At 45.5% G+C, this 13,477-nt stretch overlaps 1 protein-coding gene across 1 annotated transcript in view; it reads left to right on the forward strand.

Moving 5' to 3' along the window:
• Nucleotides 1-611: 611 nt before the first annotated feature.
• SLC22A16 (solute carrier family 22 member 16) overlaps nucleotides 612-13,477 on the forward strand; it is a 50,104-nt gene continuing 37,238 nt past the window's right edge. Inside the window, exon 1 of the mRNA XM_012438480.2 lies at nucleotides 612-703. Within this exon, the coding sequence (XP_012293903.2) occupies nucleotides 651-703 (53 nt within the window). The 5' untranslated portion in view covers nucleotides 612-650. The remainder of the gene's footprint in view (nucleotides 704-13,477) is intronic.

Here is a 13,477-nt window from a genome sequence, read left to right on the forward strand (position 1 = left end):
GCTATATGTTGCCCAGGCTGGTCTCAAACTCCTGGGCTCCAAGCAATCCTCCCGCCTCAGCCTCCCAAAGCGCTGAAATTACAAGCCTGAGCCACTGCGCCGGCCTAAATGTACCTTTTAAACCAAGTACTGCAGTAGATTCTTAGGCATGAAAGTTTGAGAGCCACGGTTGTGAGGGGCGTCACGCTGAAGGCCGTATGTTCTTGCGGCCCCCAGACCGAGCGTGGCCCTTGCATTCCCACCCTGGGCTCTTTCTCGGTGACAACTTTTCCGAGGCGTTGGGGCTTCCCTCGAGCGTGGCGACCCCGCGGAACGTGGTGTCAAGAGCCAGGCTGGGCGGCAGGGCGGGCGGGGGAGCGGCGGGGCTTGGGGCGTGGGCACCCTGGGACCGCGGGCTCCGGGGACCACAGCGCCCGGGGAGGAGGCGGGAAGAAGCCGAAGATACTTAGGGGGACGAAGGGGCCGAGCGACGGAGGGAGGAACAGAGTCCAGCCTCGCTCTCGTTCCGAGCACTGGGACTCGCCGGGAGCGCAGGAGGCCAGGCGGGGAGGTTCGGGGTGGTCCCCGCGCCCTCTGCGCAGGGCGGGCGGGGCGCGCTGCCCGCAGCCCCCGGCGCTCCGATAACTCTGCGCCCAGTGCACCGCCGCAGCATGGGGTCCCGCCACTTCGAGTTGATTTTTGACCACGTGGGGCACTACGGCAGGTAGGGGGCGGGGTGGGGAGGGGGCGCCACGCGGGAGGGATCTGTTTCTTTCCGTTGCGGCGGGGTTCTAGCGCTGCACTCGCGATCCAAAAACATCTCCACTCCCTCCTTCCTCCGCGCAGTCGGGACTCTGGCGTCCAGACGCGGGCCCGGAGCTGGGCTTGTCCCCTAGGACTGGCAGCGGGTCTGCTCTGGTGAGCAGAGGCGCTGGGCTCGCTCGGGGCGCGCCTGTTGCCGGAGAGGTGGGACCTGGCGACTGCTCTCCGTGGCAGCCGATGCTGGAGGCCCCCCCGGAGGGACCGGATCGCACGCGTAGCGGGTGCCTGTGCCTGGCCGCCGGTTTCTCGAATCCGCCGCCCCTTCCCTATACTGCTTGCTGCCCCGTTCCGCCCCGCGCCGCCTAGGGTCTCTGTCTGTGCCTGGCAGGTGTTCCCCAGAGACAACCGTTAGTCAGAGTTGGTTGCAGTTCATTGAAACTTAACATGTATACCGGGCGCTTACACACAGTTCTTCATTAATGTTCACAGGGACCCTGCCAAGGAAGTGTTCAAATTCTTATTTTCGTGATTGGGAAACTGAAGCTGGCGGGGTCAAGGGCCCATAGCCAACGCATGGTGGAACCACATTTAACCTTCGTACACCCTCTTTTCATTTGTCAAATGGATTTAAAAAAATTTAAATTATTCATTCATTCATTCATTCGCGTATGGAGCTCCTCTGTGTGACTCAGAGTGTTTTGAGAGGGGGAGGCAGGCGGGTGAGGGCCATGCAGCGTGGTGGCCGGAGACTTGGAGCTGCATCTGAACCCTGGCCTGCTGCGGACCTCTGATGCGATTCTGGGGATACTTTGTGTCTCAGTTTCCTATGCAGAAAATGGGAATCAGGCTTAGTGAAGAGATGATGTGGTGCTGTTCTTCAAGGTGGAAGGTTGTGGGCATTTTGGTTTTGATTCCCAATGTCTGCGAAAAGGAACAGTTAGGACAGAGGAAAGGGGCAGGAAGCCCCAGCTCTCGCCTGCTTCCTTCTGCTGCTTGCATCATTGAGCACTGCTTTGTGCCTGGCTCGGTCATAAGCCGTTGGTACATATTGCTTCCTTTAATCTTCACTACAGCCTTATAAGGTTGGAAGTATCACCCTTGTTTCACAGATGAGAAAACCAAGGTTTCTGCCTAAGCACAATTCTAATACTAGCAGGGCAGAATTGGATGTCATTGGATGCCCATCACCTCCACAGCCCTCAACCATGATGCACTCCTGAGCACGGTTAGGTAGCGGCCCCTTGGCTGGGCCAGGCCCTTTATGTATGAGCTCATTTTAGTCTTCTGGAAGCAGAATAGCACAGAGGTTAAAAGTTCTAAGGTTGGACGTCTGAGTTTCCCTTCGGGCGCTACCACACATTAACTATATGGTCTTGAGCATCTTATTTACCACTTTCTCATCTGTAAAATGGGGCTAATAATAGCAGTATAAATGTTTTCAAAGAGGAGTAGTGAAATGTTTCTATGAGGACTCAACGTGCAGTTTCTCATCCTCACAGTAACTCAGTGAGGTAGGAGGTGCTAACACCTTAGCTCCCCTGTGTTTTTTAGGGATTAGCTGAGTTAATTATATTAGTTGGTGTTTGACTAAGGTGCCCTATCAAACAGATTCCTCAACTGGAAGTTTGTACCTCTCCAGTAACTGCCCACAGCAGGATCTGTTCCACGAGGTCATTCAGGGACCCAGGCAGGTGGGGCAGCTCTGTCATCCATGGCATGGGGCTCCCTGTCTGTGCTTGGGGCAGCCACTTCCCCATGGCGACAGCTCACCATGGTTAAGAGGGGGCAAATGGGTTTGAGGAGACAGCTCTTAGCTGGCCACCATAATGTATGCAAAAGTCTTACTATTCAGTAAGTCACCACTATCATTGTTACCTGAGTTCCCATATTAGTGGGCAGGGTTGATTGTGAAAGCAGCTTACAGGAGGGAAAAGGGTAACAAACCAATGCTTATATAGCAGAAGGTGAAGACAGCATGACTGTAATACAGTACCCCATTTTCCTCAGGTATTTGCTCTAATTGATCTCTATTCTTTATAAACAGAAAGGGAAGTTATCGTGATGATTATTTAGTCCTCTCTTTAAGGAAACCTACTGAAAGTGCTAAGTAGAGCAGCGGTCCCAACCTTTTTAGCACCAGGAACCGTTTCGTGGAAGACGTTTTTTCCACAGACCTGTGGTGGGGTCAGCAGAATGGTTTCAGGATGAACCTGTTTCACCTCAGATCATCAGAAATTAGTTAGATTCTCACGAGGAGCATGCAACCTAGATCCCCCACATGTGCAGTTCACAATGGGATTCATGCTCCTGTGAGAATCTAATGCACCACTGATCTGACAGGAGGCGGAGCTTAGGAAGTAATGCTGGGTGGCTGCCGTTCACCTCCTCCTGTGCGGCCCAGCTTCTAACAGGCCACCGACTGGTACTGATCTATGGCTTGGGGCTTGGGGACCCCTAAAATAGAGAACCCTGTTTTCCTCTCATTTCTCATTGGTCATTTCTAGAGTAAGGAAGCACTACTGTAGTCACCTTGAAGAGGGGAAAACAGGATACCTGAGAAGAATTAAAATACCATTCCAAGATTGGTTCTGAAACCATATCATAGTTCCATAAACTTCACAGCTTAAGCCCCCTGTGAAAGGAAATTGCGGAGACTGAGATTCAGGCATCTGTATTGGGAGAATCTGAACCTGGATCCCTAAGTTAGTTGTCCCAGGATAAAAGTAGAGACAGTTTAAAAGTTGAGAGTTGCAATGTGGAGCCTGTGGGAGACCTTCACTGATGGATAGAGGTAGGTTTTGTTTTTCGATATATAGAACTTTTCTGGCTCTTCTTTTTTGACTTTAGCATATGAACATCCTAACAGCTACCACTTAGATACAGCTGTGGTGTGCTTTCCAGGTGTTAACTCATTTCATTCCCACAAAACCCATTGTTCAGATGAGGAAACTGAGGCACAGAAAGGATAAGGGTCTTGCCCATGGTCCCTGGTGGTAACAGGGCCAAGACCAAACCTTGGCAGTCTGGCTCCAGAGTCCATCCTCTTAACCACAATGGGCTCCATCAGTTATGCTTTTATGCAGAATGGTGTAATCTAGGACTGAAAGCAGTTTTCTTCATCTGTCACCCAGGTTGCATGGGTCCAATCCCTGGGGCTTCTGGCTGCCTTTGCTTTTCCTCACCTCTGGGTTTTCTGCTGATTATGTTTGTGCGGTTCTTTTTACATTAGTGTGTTGTATCTATAAGCCTGTTGTCCTGGTGGACCCCTAGGTTGGGTACATGAACGACACTTCTGAGGGCCAAGAATCTTTGTAAAGGAGAGAGTGATGTGTTAGAATGCTAGATGCCACTTTGGGAGGCCGAGGCAGGTGGATCACAAGATCAGGAGTTCGAGACCAGCCTGGCCAATATGATGAAACCCCATCTCTACTAACAATACAAAAATTAGTTGGGCATGGTGGCGGGTGCCTGTAGTCCCAGCTACTTGGGAGGCTAAGGCAGGAGAATTGCTTAAACCCAGGAGGCGGAGGTTGCAGTGAGCCAAGATCACACCACTGCACTCCAGCCTGGGTGGCAGAGTGAGACTCCATCTCAAAAAAAAAAAAAAAAAAAAAAAAAAAAGCTAGGCGCCTAAAGAAATAGGGTTTGGTTTTTTCAAGAGGTTATTCTTACAAAAAGGAAAGGGGAGTTAGAATTGAAGGAATGCTTAGGGCTTTTCTAGCACATGGAAAGCATATTTATGTGAACTAACATGGCTTGATTGGGGGCCACTTAGTGGTTTATTATTTCTGGGGTATAAAATATGAGAGTGAGAGAGGTAGGAGGTTACAGTCATCTCCACGAGTGTTTCTGATGTCATGCTGCAGAGTTTGGGTATCGAGTAGGGCAAGGGGGCCAGTGAGGACCTCGTAAGAGCCCAGGTGAGAGAGAAAGGGGTCTGCATCGTGGGAGTGTGGGCGGGGAGGACAGGACAGTATTAGCAGGTGGAGTTGATGGGACCTCTTGGCCCTAAGGCATGAAGGAGAGGTGAAAGGGACCACATGCCCCTCCTAGCCCACCCCGTGTCCCTTGCCCTAGATTTCTAGTTTGTGTGGGTGATGGTACCCTAAACTCAGAAAGTTACCCTCCAGGCGGGGCAGGGCTAGATATAGAGTTCAGTTTGAGATTGGTTTACCTTGAGTTCCTTGTGGGAATTCCAGGTGGAGACATCCAGTGGGAAGGTGGGTAGATACTCTGTTGCTCAGGAAAAATGCCCCTTTGTCAATATGGATCAGGTGGCCACCCAGGGCTGCAGTCCAGCTGGCAGGCGCCTTGTGGACAGATTAGGCATGCCTTGGCACCAGCTGTTCCTCGGCAGGGGCGTTGCTGAATACTTTTTCCTCTCCCTGCGCCCTGTAGATAGAAAACTTTTAAATTGATATATTACATATATGCAGAGAAGTGTGCACCATAATCTATGAGCCAATGAATCATCAAGCAGTGAACACACCGGTGTTACCCCTGCCCAAGTCATCTCTTCCCTCCGTCCCTGTCCCCCAAGCTCACTATTGTCCTTACATCAGCCATACTAAACATTACATAAGTGGGGTAAAAAGCACGTGCTCTTTGGCTTCTTTTGTTCCACACTGTTTGTGAGATCCACCCATATTGTGTATCACAGTAGTTGGTCAGTTTTCATAGCTACATAGTATTTAATGGCATGAATATTTTATGGTTTATTCATTTACTGTCAACAGACGTTTAGACTCTCTCCAGGTTGGGCGTATTATAATTTGCCTTTCTTGCATATGTCCTTTAGGGTACGGTTATGTGTCACTTAATGACAGAGATACTTCCGAGAAATGCATTGTTAGGTGATTTTGTTGCTGTATGAACATCACAGGCTGTACTTACACAAACCTAGATGGTACAGCCTGCCACACACTTAGGCTCTGTGGCGTAGCCCACTGTTCCCAGACTACAAACCTGCACAGCATGTTATTGTACTGAATACTGTATGCAGTTCTAACATAATGGGAAGTATTTGTGTACCTAAACGTGGAAAGCATACAGTAAAAATGTGGTATTAATATTATCTTATGGCACCACTGTGGTATACGTGGCTCATCATTGACTGAAACGTTGTTTTGTGGCATGTGACTGTACTTGTGCCTGCATCTCGCTGGGTGTATACCTAGGAGATGCTGTCATGGGGCGTGCATGTGGTCAGCTGCCAGATCGTTTTGCAAAGTGGTTGTAACAAATGACACCCTCACAAGCTGTTTATTGGTTTTCTAGTTGCTCCACAACGATTGACCAATATTTTGAATGTCAAACCTTGTATCAGTATATCATTAAACCAGAAAACTAGATATCCTGGGGCAATGTTTTCATCCGTACCTGAATCTCCTAGGAAGCTTCTTAGGCTTGTAGAGGCCTTGACCCCACCTTAGACCTCCTGCATCACAACTGCTAAGAATGGAGCAGAAAAGACAAATCCTAGCTTCAGAGGCCTGCCAGAGTGGGTGCTGTGTTGGGGCGTGTGTGTACGTGTGTGTGTGTGTGTGTGTGTGTGTGTGTGTGTACAAGAGAAAAAGAGACAAAGAGAGAAAGAGGGGGAGGAGAGAATAGTTCTGGTGATGACTGTGGGGGTCAGGTGGCTGAGGAAGAAAAAATCTGAGACCAGGAAGGTAGCAACAAACTGAGGAAGCTGGTAGGATCTGAAGACTGGATGTCTGAATGGTGCTGGAAATGGGGCCAGTGGGAAGGACGAGGACGAGGACGGGGGAGGTAAGAGGGTGGGAGGTGATGGTCAGAATGGGAGCTGTTCAATGGTGGAGCAGCTCCACGTGATGAGACTAGTCAGGGAACAAACCCAAATGCCTCAGGTAAACTTTAGCCAAGTTAAACATGTCTTCTGTTTGCAGGGGCTGTGTTGTCATTTGCTGAGTTGAAATTTCGGTGATGGGAGTCAAAGAATTACAAATATGTGCCTCATACGTACATGATTTATGTTCTATTTCTCATCATATTCATATGGGATTGTTATTATAGGATGCCTCTTAGGCCCTCAACAGAATTTAGTTTCAAGAAAACCTGATTCCCATGCCCCTTATTGCCGTGGTGTCTAGCGGGTAGACGCTGGTGTCACAACAAGCCACGCTGTAATGATTGGGATGGGCTGATTCTCAATCTGGTTTGGACCTTAGGAATGCTCCTTTAGTTAAACACGGCATGCTGACCTTTCTCTCTAGCATCTCCTAGGAGTATCTATACTTTTATCTTACTTTCACCATAATTTCCCTAACCAGTCTCCTGCCAATGGACATTTCAGTTTTCGATGTTTTGCAGTTGTAGACAGTGCTGAACATAAAATTTATAAATTAACTTTGAGAGAGATGATATCTGTGTGATGTTGACTACTTGCTACTTTCAGAGAAGTCAAGTTTAAGTATTATCAAGAGCAGACAGTAACACCTACTAGTGTAATGTCTTTTAACAAAGCAGAGACACAGAGGTGCTTGATTTTATAAAAAATTAGTACATATGAACTGTTTTCTTAAGCAAGATAAGTTTTCCATTTTATTACATCAGTGATTCACCAAGCAAGGATTTTTTTGATCTGTACAGTTCAGCAGGCTCACAAACTCTGATGTTTGTTGAGATGATTAAATGAGATAATGAGTGTGAACATGCTTTAAAGCATGATCGAATGTAAGATGTTAGTATTATTTTATTTTATTTTATTTTTTTGAGACAGGATCTCTCTCTGTCACCCAGGGTAGAGTGCAATGGCACTATCTTGGCTCATTGCAACTTTTGCCTCCCTAGTTCCAGTGATTCTCTTGCCTCAGCCTCCTGAGTAGTTGGGATTACAGGTGCACATCATCACGTATGTGCCTGGCTAATTTTTGTATTTATAGTAGAGAAGGGATTTCACTATGTTGGCCAGGCTGGTCTCGAACTCCTGACATCAAGTGATCCACCCACCTCAGCCTTGCCCGGCCTAAGATGCTAGTATTATAGAATATGCACAGTGACCAGGACAATGCTGAATGAGCTGTAATGTGCAGCACAGGCAGGTGTGAACAGAGTAGAGTGGAGAGGGGAGAATTGACTTCAGCTGTGTAAGATGAGGCCCGTGTAGAACCTGTGCAATAGAAGCAGACTGGATGGCACTGTAGGGTAAGAGAGCCATTCTTATTGACTGGAAGATGCTTCCTGAGAAAATGTCAGGGAAGGAAGAGACACCCCCTGAACTGACAAGCCTGCTGCCTAGGGGCGGGTGACTCATCAGCAATGCCAGGTGCTCACTTCATGAGGCCACAGGTAGTATAGTGACCCCAAGGCTCTGTGGTGACACGGCAGCCAGGGCAGGGGCTGGGGGCGAGGGAGTCTGACCTGCGGGGAGAGGGTCAGCACCACTCCTTCAATCCAAGATCCTGATTTGTATTTATTTATTTTTTTTGAGACACATTCTCGCTTGCTCGCTCACCCAGGCTGGAGTGCAGTGGTGTGATCTTGGCCCACTACAACCTCTGCATTCCAGATTCAAGCAATTCTCCTGCCTCAGTCTCATGAGTAGCTGGGACTACAGGCACATGCCACCATGCTTGGCTAGTTTTTAGTATTTTTAGTAGAGATGGAGTTTCACCATGTTGGTCAGACTTTCTCGAACTCCCGACCTCAGGTGATCCACCTGCCTTGACCTCCCAAAGTGCTGGGAATACAGGCATGAGCCACCATGCCCAGCCTGATTTCTGATCATTTTACTAGTGGCAGGGACATATTAATATTTTCTGGAAAAACAGAGCTAGCTCCCATTAGCTCATCAAGCACTGGGGCTTCAAGCTCTTCTCTTGGCTGCTCATCTCAAAGAGACCCTGAGAATAGGAATTAGTGTGTTCTCTCTCATTCTGGAGCTAGAACACCACTTACTTCCTGTGTTTTGCTTTGTATTTTTCTTTCATGGACTAGCTAGCTAACAGGGCCAGTGCCATAGAAGGAGTTCAGTTTTGAAACTGTGGCCAACATGACCAGCCTGTGGTGTCCTGATAGCTGCAAGACTTGAAAGTCACTCCATTTAACCTATTATTTATCCACATGAGGTTCTATGAGAAGTGAGGAATGGTGGCCATGTGCCAGCCTATCTGTGAGGACTTGGAGGGGTCACTAGGTTGCAATAGCCTCCAAAGTGGGGCGTGTTCACCAGTGGAGGGTTGAGATGATCCCTTGGAGTGCCACCAAGAAAACACCCATTTTATATATGAATGTGTGTACACAAGTCAATATGTACAAATGGAAGTTTATATTTCAATTTACATAATATGTTAATTTAGCATTATATGAATATGTGATTATATGTTCACTTTATATGTGTGCATACACATCTGTGCACACACACACTTTTTAAAATTTAACTGATGGAGAACCAAGGCTAAAGTTTTGGATACACTGGCCTATTGAACATCTCTCTTCACCAGAGTACTGAGCATGAGTCAATTTCAGCGCTGTTCATTTTCAGCCCAAGGTATTCTCCAGCATTCTATAGCCACTGCACTACACACTGTGCTGGGTGCTACAGGAGATACTAAAGTGACTGAAGCACAGTTTCTGCTCTGATGAGACTTTAACTCAACCTTTTACAGGACTTCTGTTGTTGGTTTGGTAGAGAAATAGAAAACAGTTGCCTGGTGTTCTTTTAAAAAATCAACATAAATAACAGAATGGTACTTCAGTTGCATATTGTGATCATAGAAGAGAAGGAAAAATTGGGGGTTAGAAAATGCATAAATGAGAGTGGGAAAGAGGGACGCAAGTAAAAAGATGGGACTGAGAGAAGCTGGCAGTGAAGGATAAAGAGACTGAAAATTGGCATTTAGGTTGCAGGGAAAAAAGGATGGAGAGAGAGGAGCAGGGGAGGAACAGGCTAGACCAGCAGTTCTCAAACCGTGAGAATTCTTGTAGGTCTCTGAAGTCTGCAAGGGCAAAACTTTTTCCTAGCAATACTAAGATATTAGCTGTCTTTTTAAAACTCTCATTCTCTCATGAAAGTACAGTACAGTTTTCCAGAGGCTAGATGATGATAATGCATCAGATTGAATGCAGACACAGACAAGAGAAACCAGCTGTCTTCTGTTAATGCAGATGTTAACTGGAACAGTGCCACTCTTCTTACTAATTTTGTTTCATTTTGTTTGGATAGCTATAGCTATATGTTAATGTTACTATGTAATGAGTTTATTATATTTAAATGGATTAGTAAGCATTTGAAAATTTCTCCATTTCCAGCCCCCTTTTTTGCCTTAGGAATTGCATTTATTTTTATTTTTGTTATTTTATTTTGTTTTAGATTCAAGGTTACGTGTATGGGTTTGTTACATGAGTATATTGTGTAATGGTGAGGTCTGGGCTTCCAGTGAAGCCCTCATCCAAATAGTGAACATTGTGTCCAATAGGTAATTTTTCAACCCTCATCCCTGTTCCCTCTCTTCCTTCTTTTGGAGTCCCCAGTATCTATCATTTCCATCTTTATATCTATGTGTACCTATGGTTTAGCTCCCGCTTATAAGTGAGAACATGTGGTATTTAGTTTTCTGCTTCTGAGTTATTTGACTTAGGATTTTCCAGCTCCATCCATGTTACTGGAAAGGACATGATTCCATTCTTTTTTATGGCTGCATAGTATTCCATGGTGTGTATATATACCACATTTTCTTTACTGAGTTAACCATCAAGGGACACCTAGGTTGATTCCTTGGCTTTGCAACTGTGAATAGTGCTGTGAGAAAGAGACAAGTGCAGGTGTCTTTTTGATATAACGATTTCTTTTCCTTTGGGTAAATACCCAGTAGTGGGATTGCTGGATCAATTATTTTTGGTTCTTTGAGAAGTCTCAATAATGTTTTCCATAGGGGTTGTACTAATTTATATTCTTGCTAACAGTGTATAAGTGTTCCCTTTTCTCCACAGCCTCACCAATATCTGTTATTTTTGACTTTTTAATAATAGCTATTCTGAATGATATGAGATGATATCTCATTGTGGTTTTGATTTGCCTTTCTCTGATGATTAGTGATATTGAGCATTTTTTCCTATTTGTTGGCTGCTTGTATGTCTTCTTTTGGAAAATGTCTGCTTATGTCTTTTGCCCACTTTTTAATGGTTTTTTTTAATTATTAATTTGTTTGAGTTCCTTATGGATTCTGGATGTTAGCTCTTTGTTGGATGCATAGTTTGGTTTGCAAATATTTTTCCCATTCTGTAGGTTATATACTCTATTGATTGTTTCTTTTGCTGTGCAGAAGCTTTTTAGTTTAATTAAGTCCCATTTGGCTATTCTTGGTTTTATTGCATTTGCCTTTGAGGACTTGGTCATAAATTATTTGCCTAGGCTAATGTCCAAAAGAGTTTTTTCTAGGTTATCTTCTAGGACTTTCAGAGTTTCAGGTCTTACATTTAGCCCTTTAATTAATCCTGAGTTAATTTTTGTATATGGTGAGAGATAGGAATCCAGTTTCATTCTTCTGCATGTAGCTAGCCAGTTTTTCCAGCACATTTACTGAATAAAGAGTCCTTTTCCCATTACTTATTTTTGTTGATTTTGTTGACAATCTGTTGGTTGTAGGTGTGTGGCTCTATTTCTGGATTCTCTATTTGGTTCCATCGGCCTGTGTGTCTATTTCTGTACCAGTTCCATGCTGTTTTGGTTACTATAGCCTTGTAGTATAGTTTGAAGTCAGGTAATGTGATGCCTCTGGCCTTGCTCTTTTTGCTTAGGATTGCTTTGGCTATTTGGGCTCTTTTTTGGTTCCATGTGAATTTTAGAAAAGTTTTTTCTAATTCTGTGAAAAATGATGCTAATTCAATAGGAATTACATTGAATTTGTAGATTGTCTTGGGAAGTATGGTCATTTAAGTGATATTGATTCTTTTAATCCATGAGCATGGGATGTTTTTTCATTTTTTGTATCATTTCTGATTTCTTTCATTAGTGTTTTGTAGTTCTCCGTGTAGAGGTCTTTCACTTCTTTGGTTAAGTGTATTCCTAGGTATTTTGTGTGTTTGCATGGCTATAATAAATGGGATTGACTTTTTTATTTAGTTTGCAGCTTGAGTGTTAAATAGAAATGCAACTGATTTTTGTACATTATTTTTGTATCTTGAAACTTTACTGAAGTTGTTTTCGAGTCTAGGAGTCTTTTGGAGGAATCTTTAGGATTTTTCTAAGTATAAGATCATGTTATCAGGGAAAAAAGATAATTTCACTTTTTCTTTTCCAGTTTGGACACCTTTTGTTTCTTTCTCTCCCCTAATTGCTATGTTTAGGACTTCTAGTACCATGCTATTTAGGAGTTGTGAGAGTGCAATCCTTGTCTTGTTCTAGTTCTTAAGAGGAATGCTTTTTACTTTTCCCTGTTCGTTATGATGTTGTGGGAGGGACGTGGTGGGAGATGATTGAATCATGGGCAGGTAATTCCTGTGCTGTTCTTGTGATAGTGAATGGGTCTCACCAGATCTGATTGTTTTTAAAATGGGAGTTTCTCTGCACAAGCTCTCTCTTTGCCTGCTGCCATCCACGTGAGATGTGACTTGCTCCTCCTTGCCTTCCGCCATGATTGTGAGGCCTCCCAGCCATGGGGAAGTCTAATAAACCTCTTTCTTTTGTAAATTGCCCAGTCTCAGTACGTCTTTATCAGCAGCATGAAAACAGACAAATATAGAGCTGTTGTTTCCTATTTTTGAATTTGCCAACATTTGAATGAGGCTTTTAAATTTTATATTCTTTTTTCCCTTGAGGATGTGACTGTAGTATAGATTGTGTATGATTGTTTGGCTTTGTTTCTGGGTGCTTTCAGGGGGCCAAGGGTCTGTCTGGGTTCCTTGGTTATGGATATCATTTGTGTGGTGGCTTTCCCAGATGCTGCTTGTTGTAGTGATATATAGGAGGTATGAGTTGACACACTATCTTCTGTAGGGCTAGGAGTATGGAGGTCTCAGGAAGCTTATCTCATACACTAGCACTGTGCTTTTCTGACAGCAGGTTTTTTGTTTGATGATGCAGTTCAGTCTTTTGTCCAGTAAGTGATGCTTAAGGGTAAGAGGTACCTCACCGTCAGGTTGTTTGATGATGAGTGGAAGCCCCTGCCTTGATGGGGGTGCAGAGGTCTTAGGGGTGGGGGTCATCAGAGGGCTGTACCAGCTCCTCATCCTGGGCAGGCAGGAACACAATCCACTACCTCTCATGCTCCTTTCACAGTGCTTATGACCCTCAGTTCATATAAACACTGTCCTGTGGCTCCTGGCTGCTCCTGAGGTCTATGAGAATGCTTCCATTGTGGCTACCACCAAAATGGCCTCGAGTCAGAGCCTCTTTTCCCAGGCCAGAGCAGTCAGCTCTGTGGCTTGTCTGTCCTCTGTTGCAGGGACATTGCTACTTTGTGTAGGGAGGGGGAGATGGGGCCCTGCCTTTTCTGAAAGCCCAGGCAGTACTGTGCCTCACTTTCAGTGGGGGTGCAGCCACTGTGAAAAGTGCTAGAAAGCCTCTCTTCAACTGCACCAGTGCCAGCTCCCAGCAGGGAAAGCCTCTCTACATCTGCAACAGAGATGGTCCCCTCTCCATGTCCCTTCCCAGCTACTACTACTGTCCCCTTCAGAGATTGGTGCTGTGCCTACATTTTTTTTTTTTGTCCCAAGGGGCACTTTGGTGGGCTGTGCTCCCCTGTCTCCTAGAAGCAACCTGCACTGAGGGCCAGAT

The sequence above is a fragment of the Aotus nancymaae genome, unplaced genomic scaffold (assembly GCF_030222135.1).
Source record: "Aotus nancymaae isolate 86718 unplaced genomic scaffold, 86718_ANA_hifiasm-v0.15.2.pri h1tg000040l, whole genome shotgun sequence".
In the NCBI taxonomy this organism is placed as follows: Eukaryota; Metazoa; Chordata; class Mammalia; order Primates; family Aotidae; genus Aotus; species Aotus nancymaae.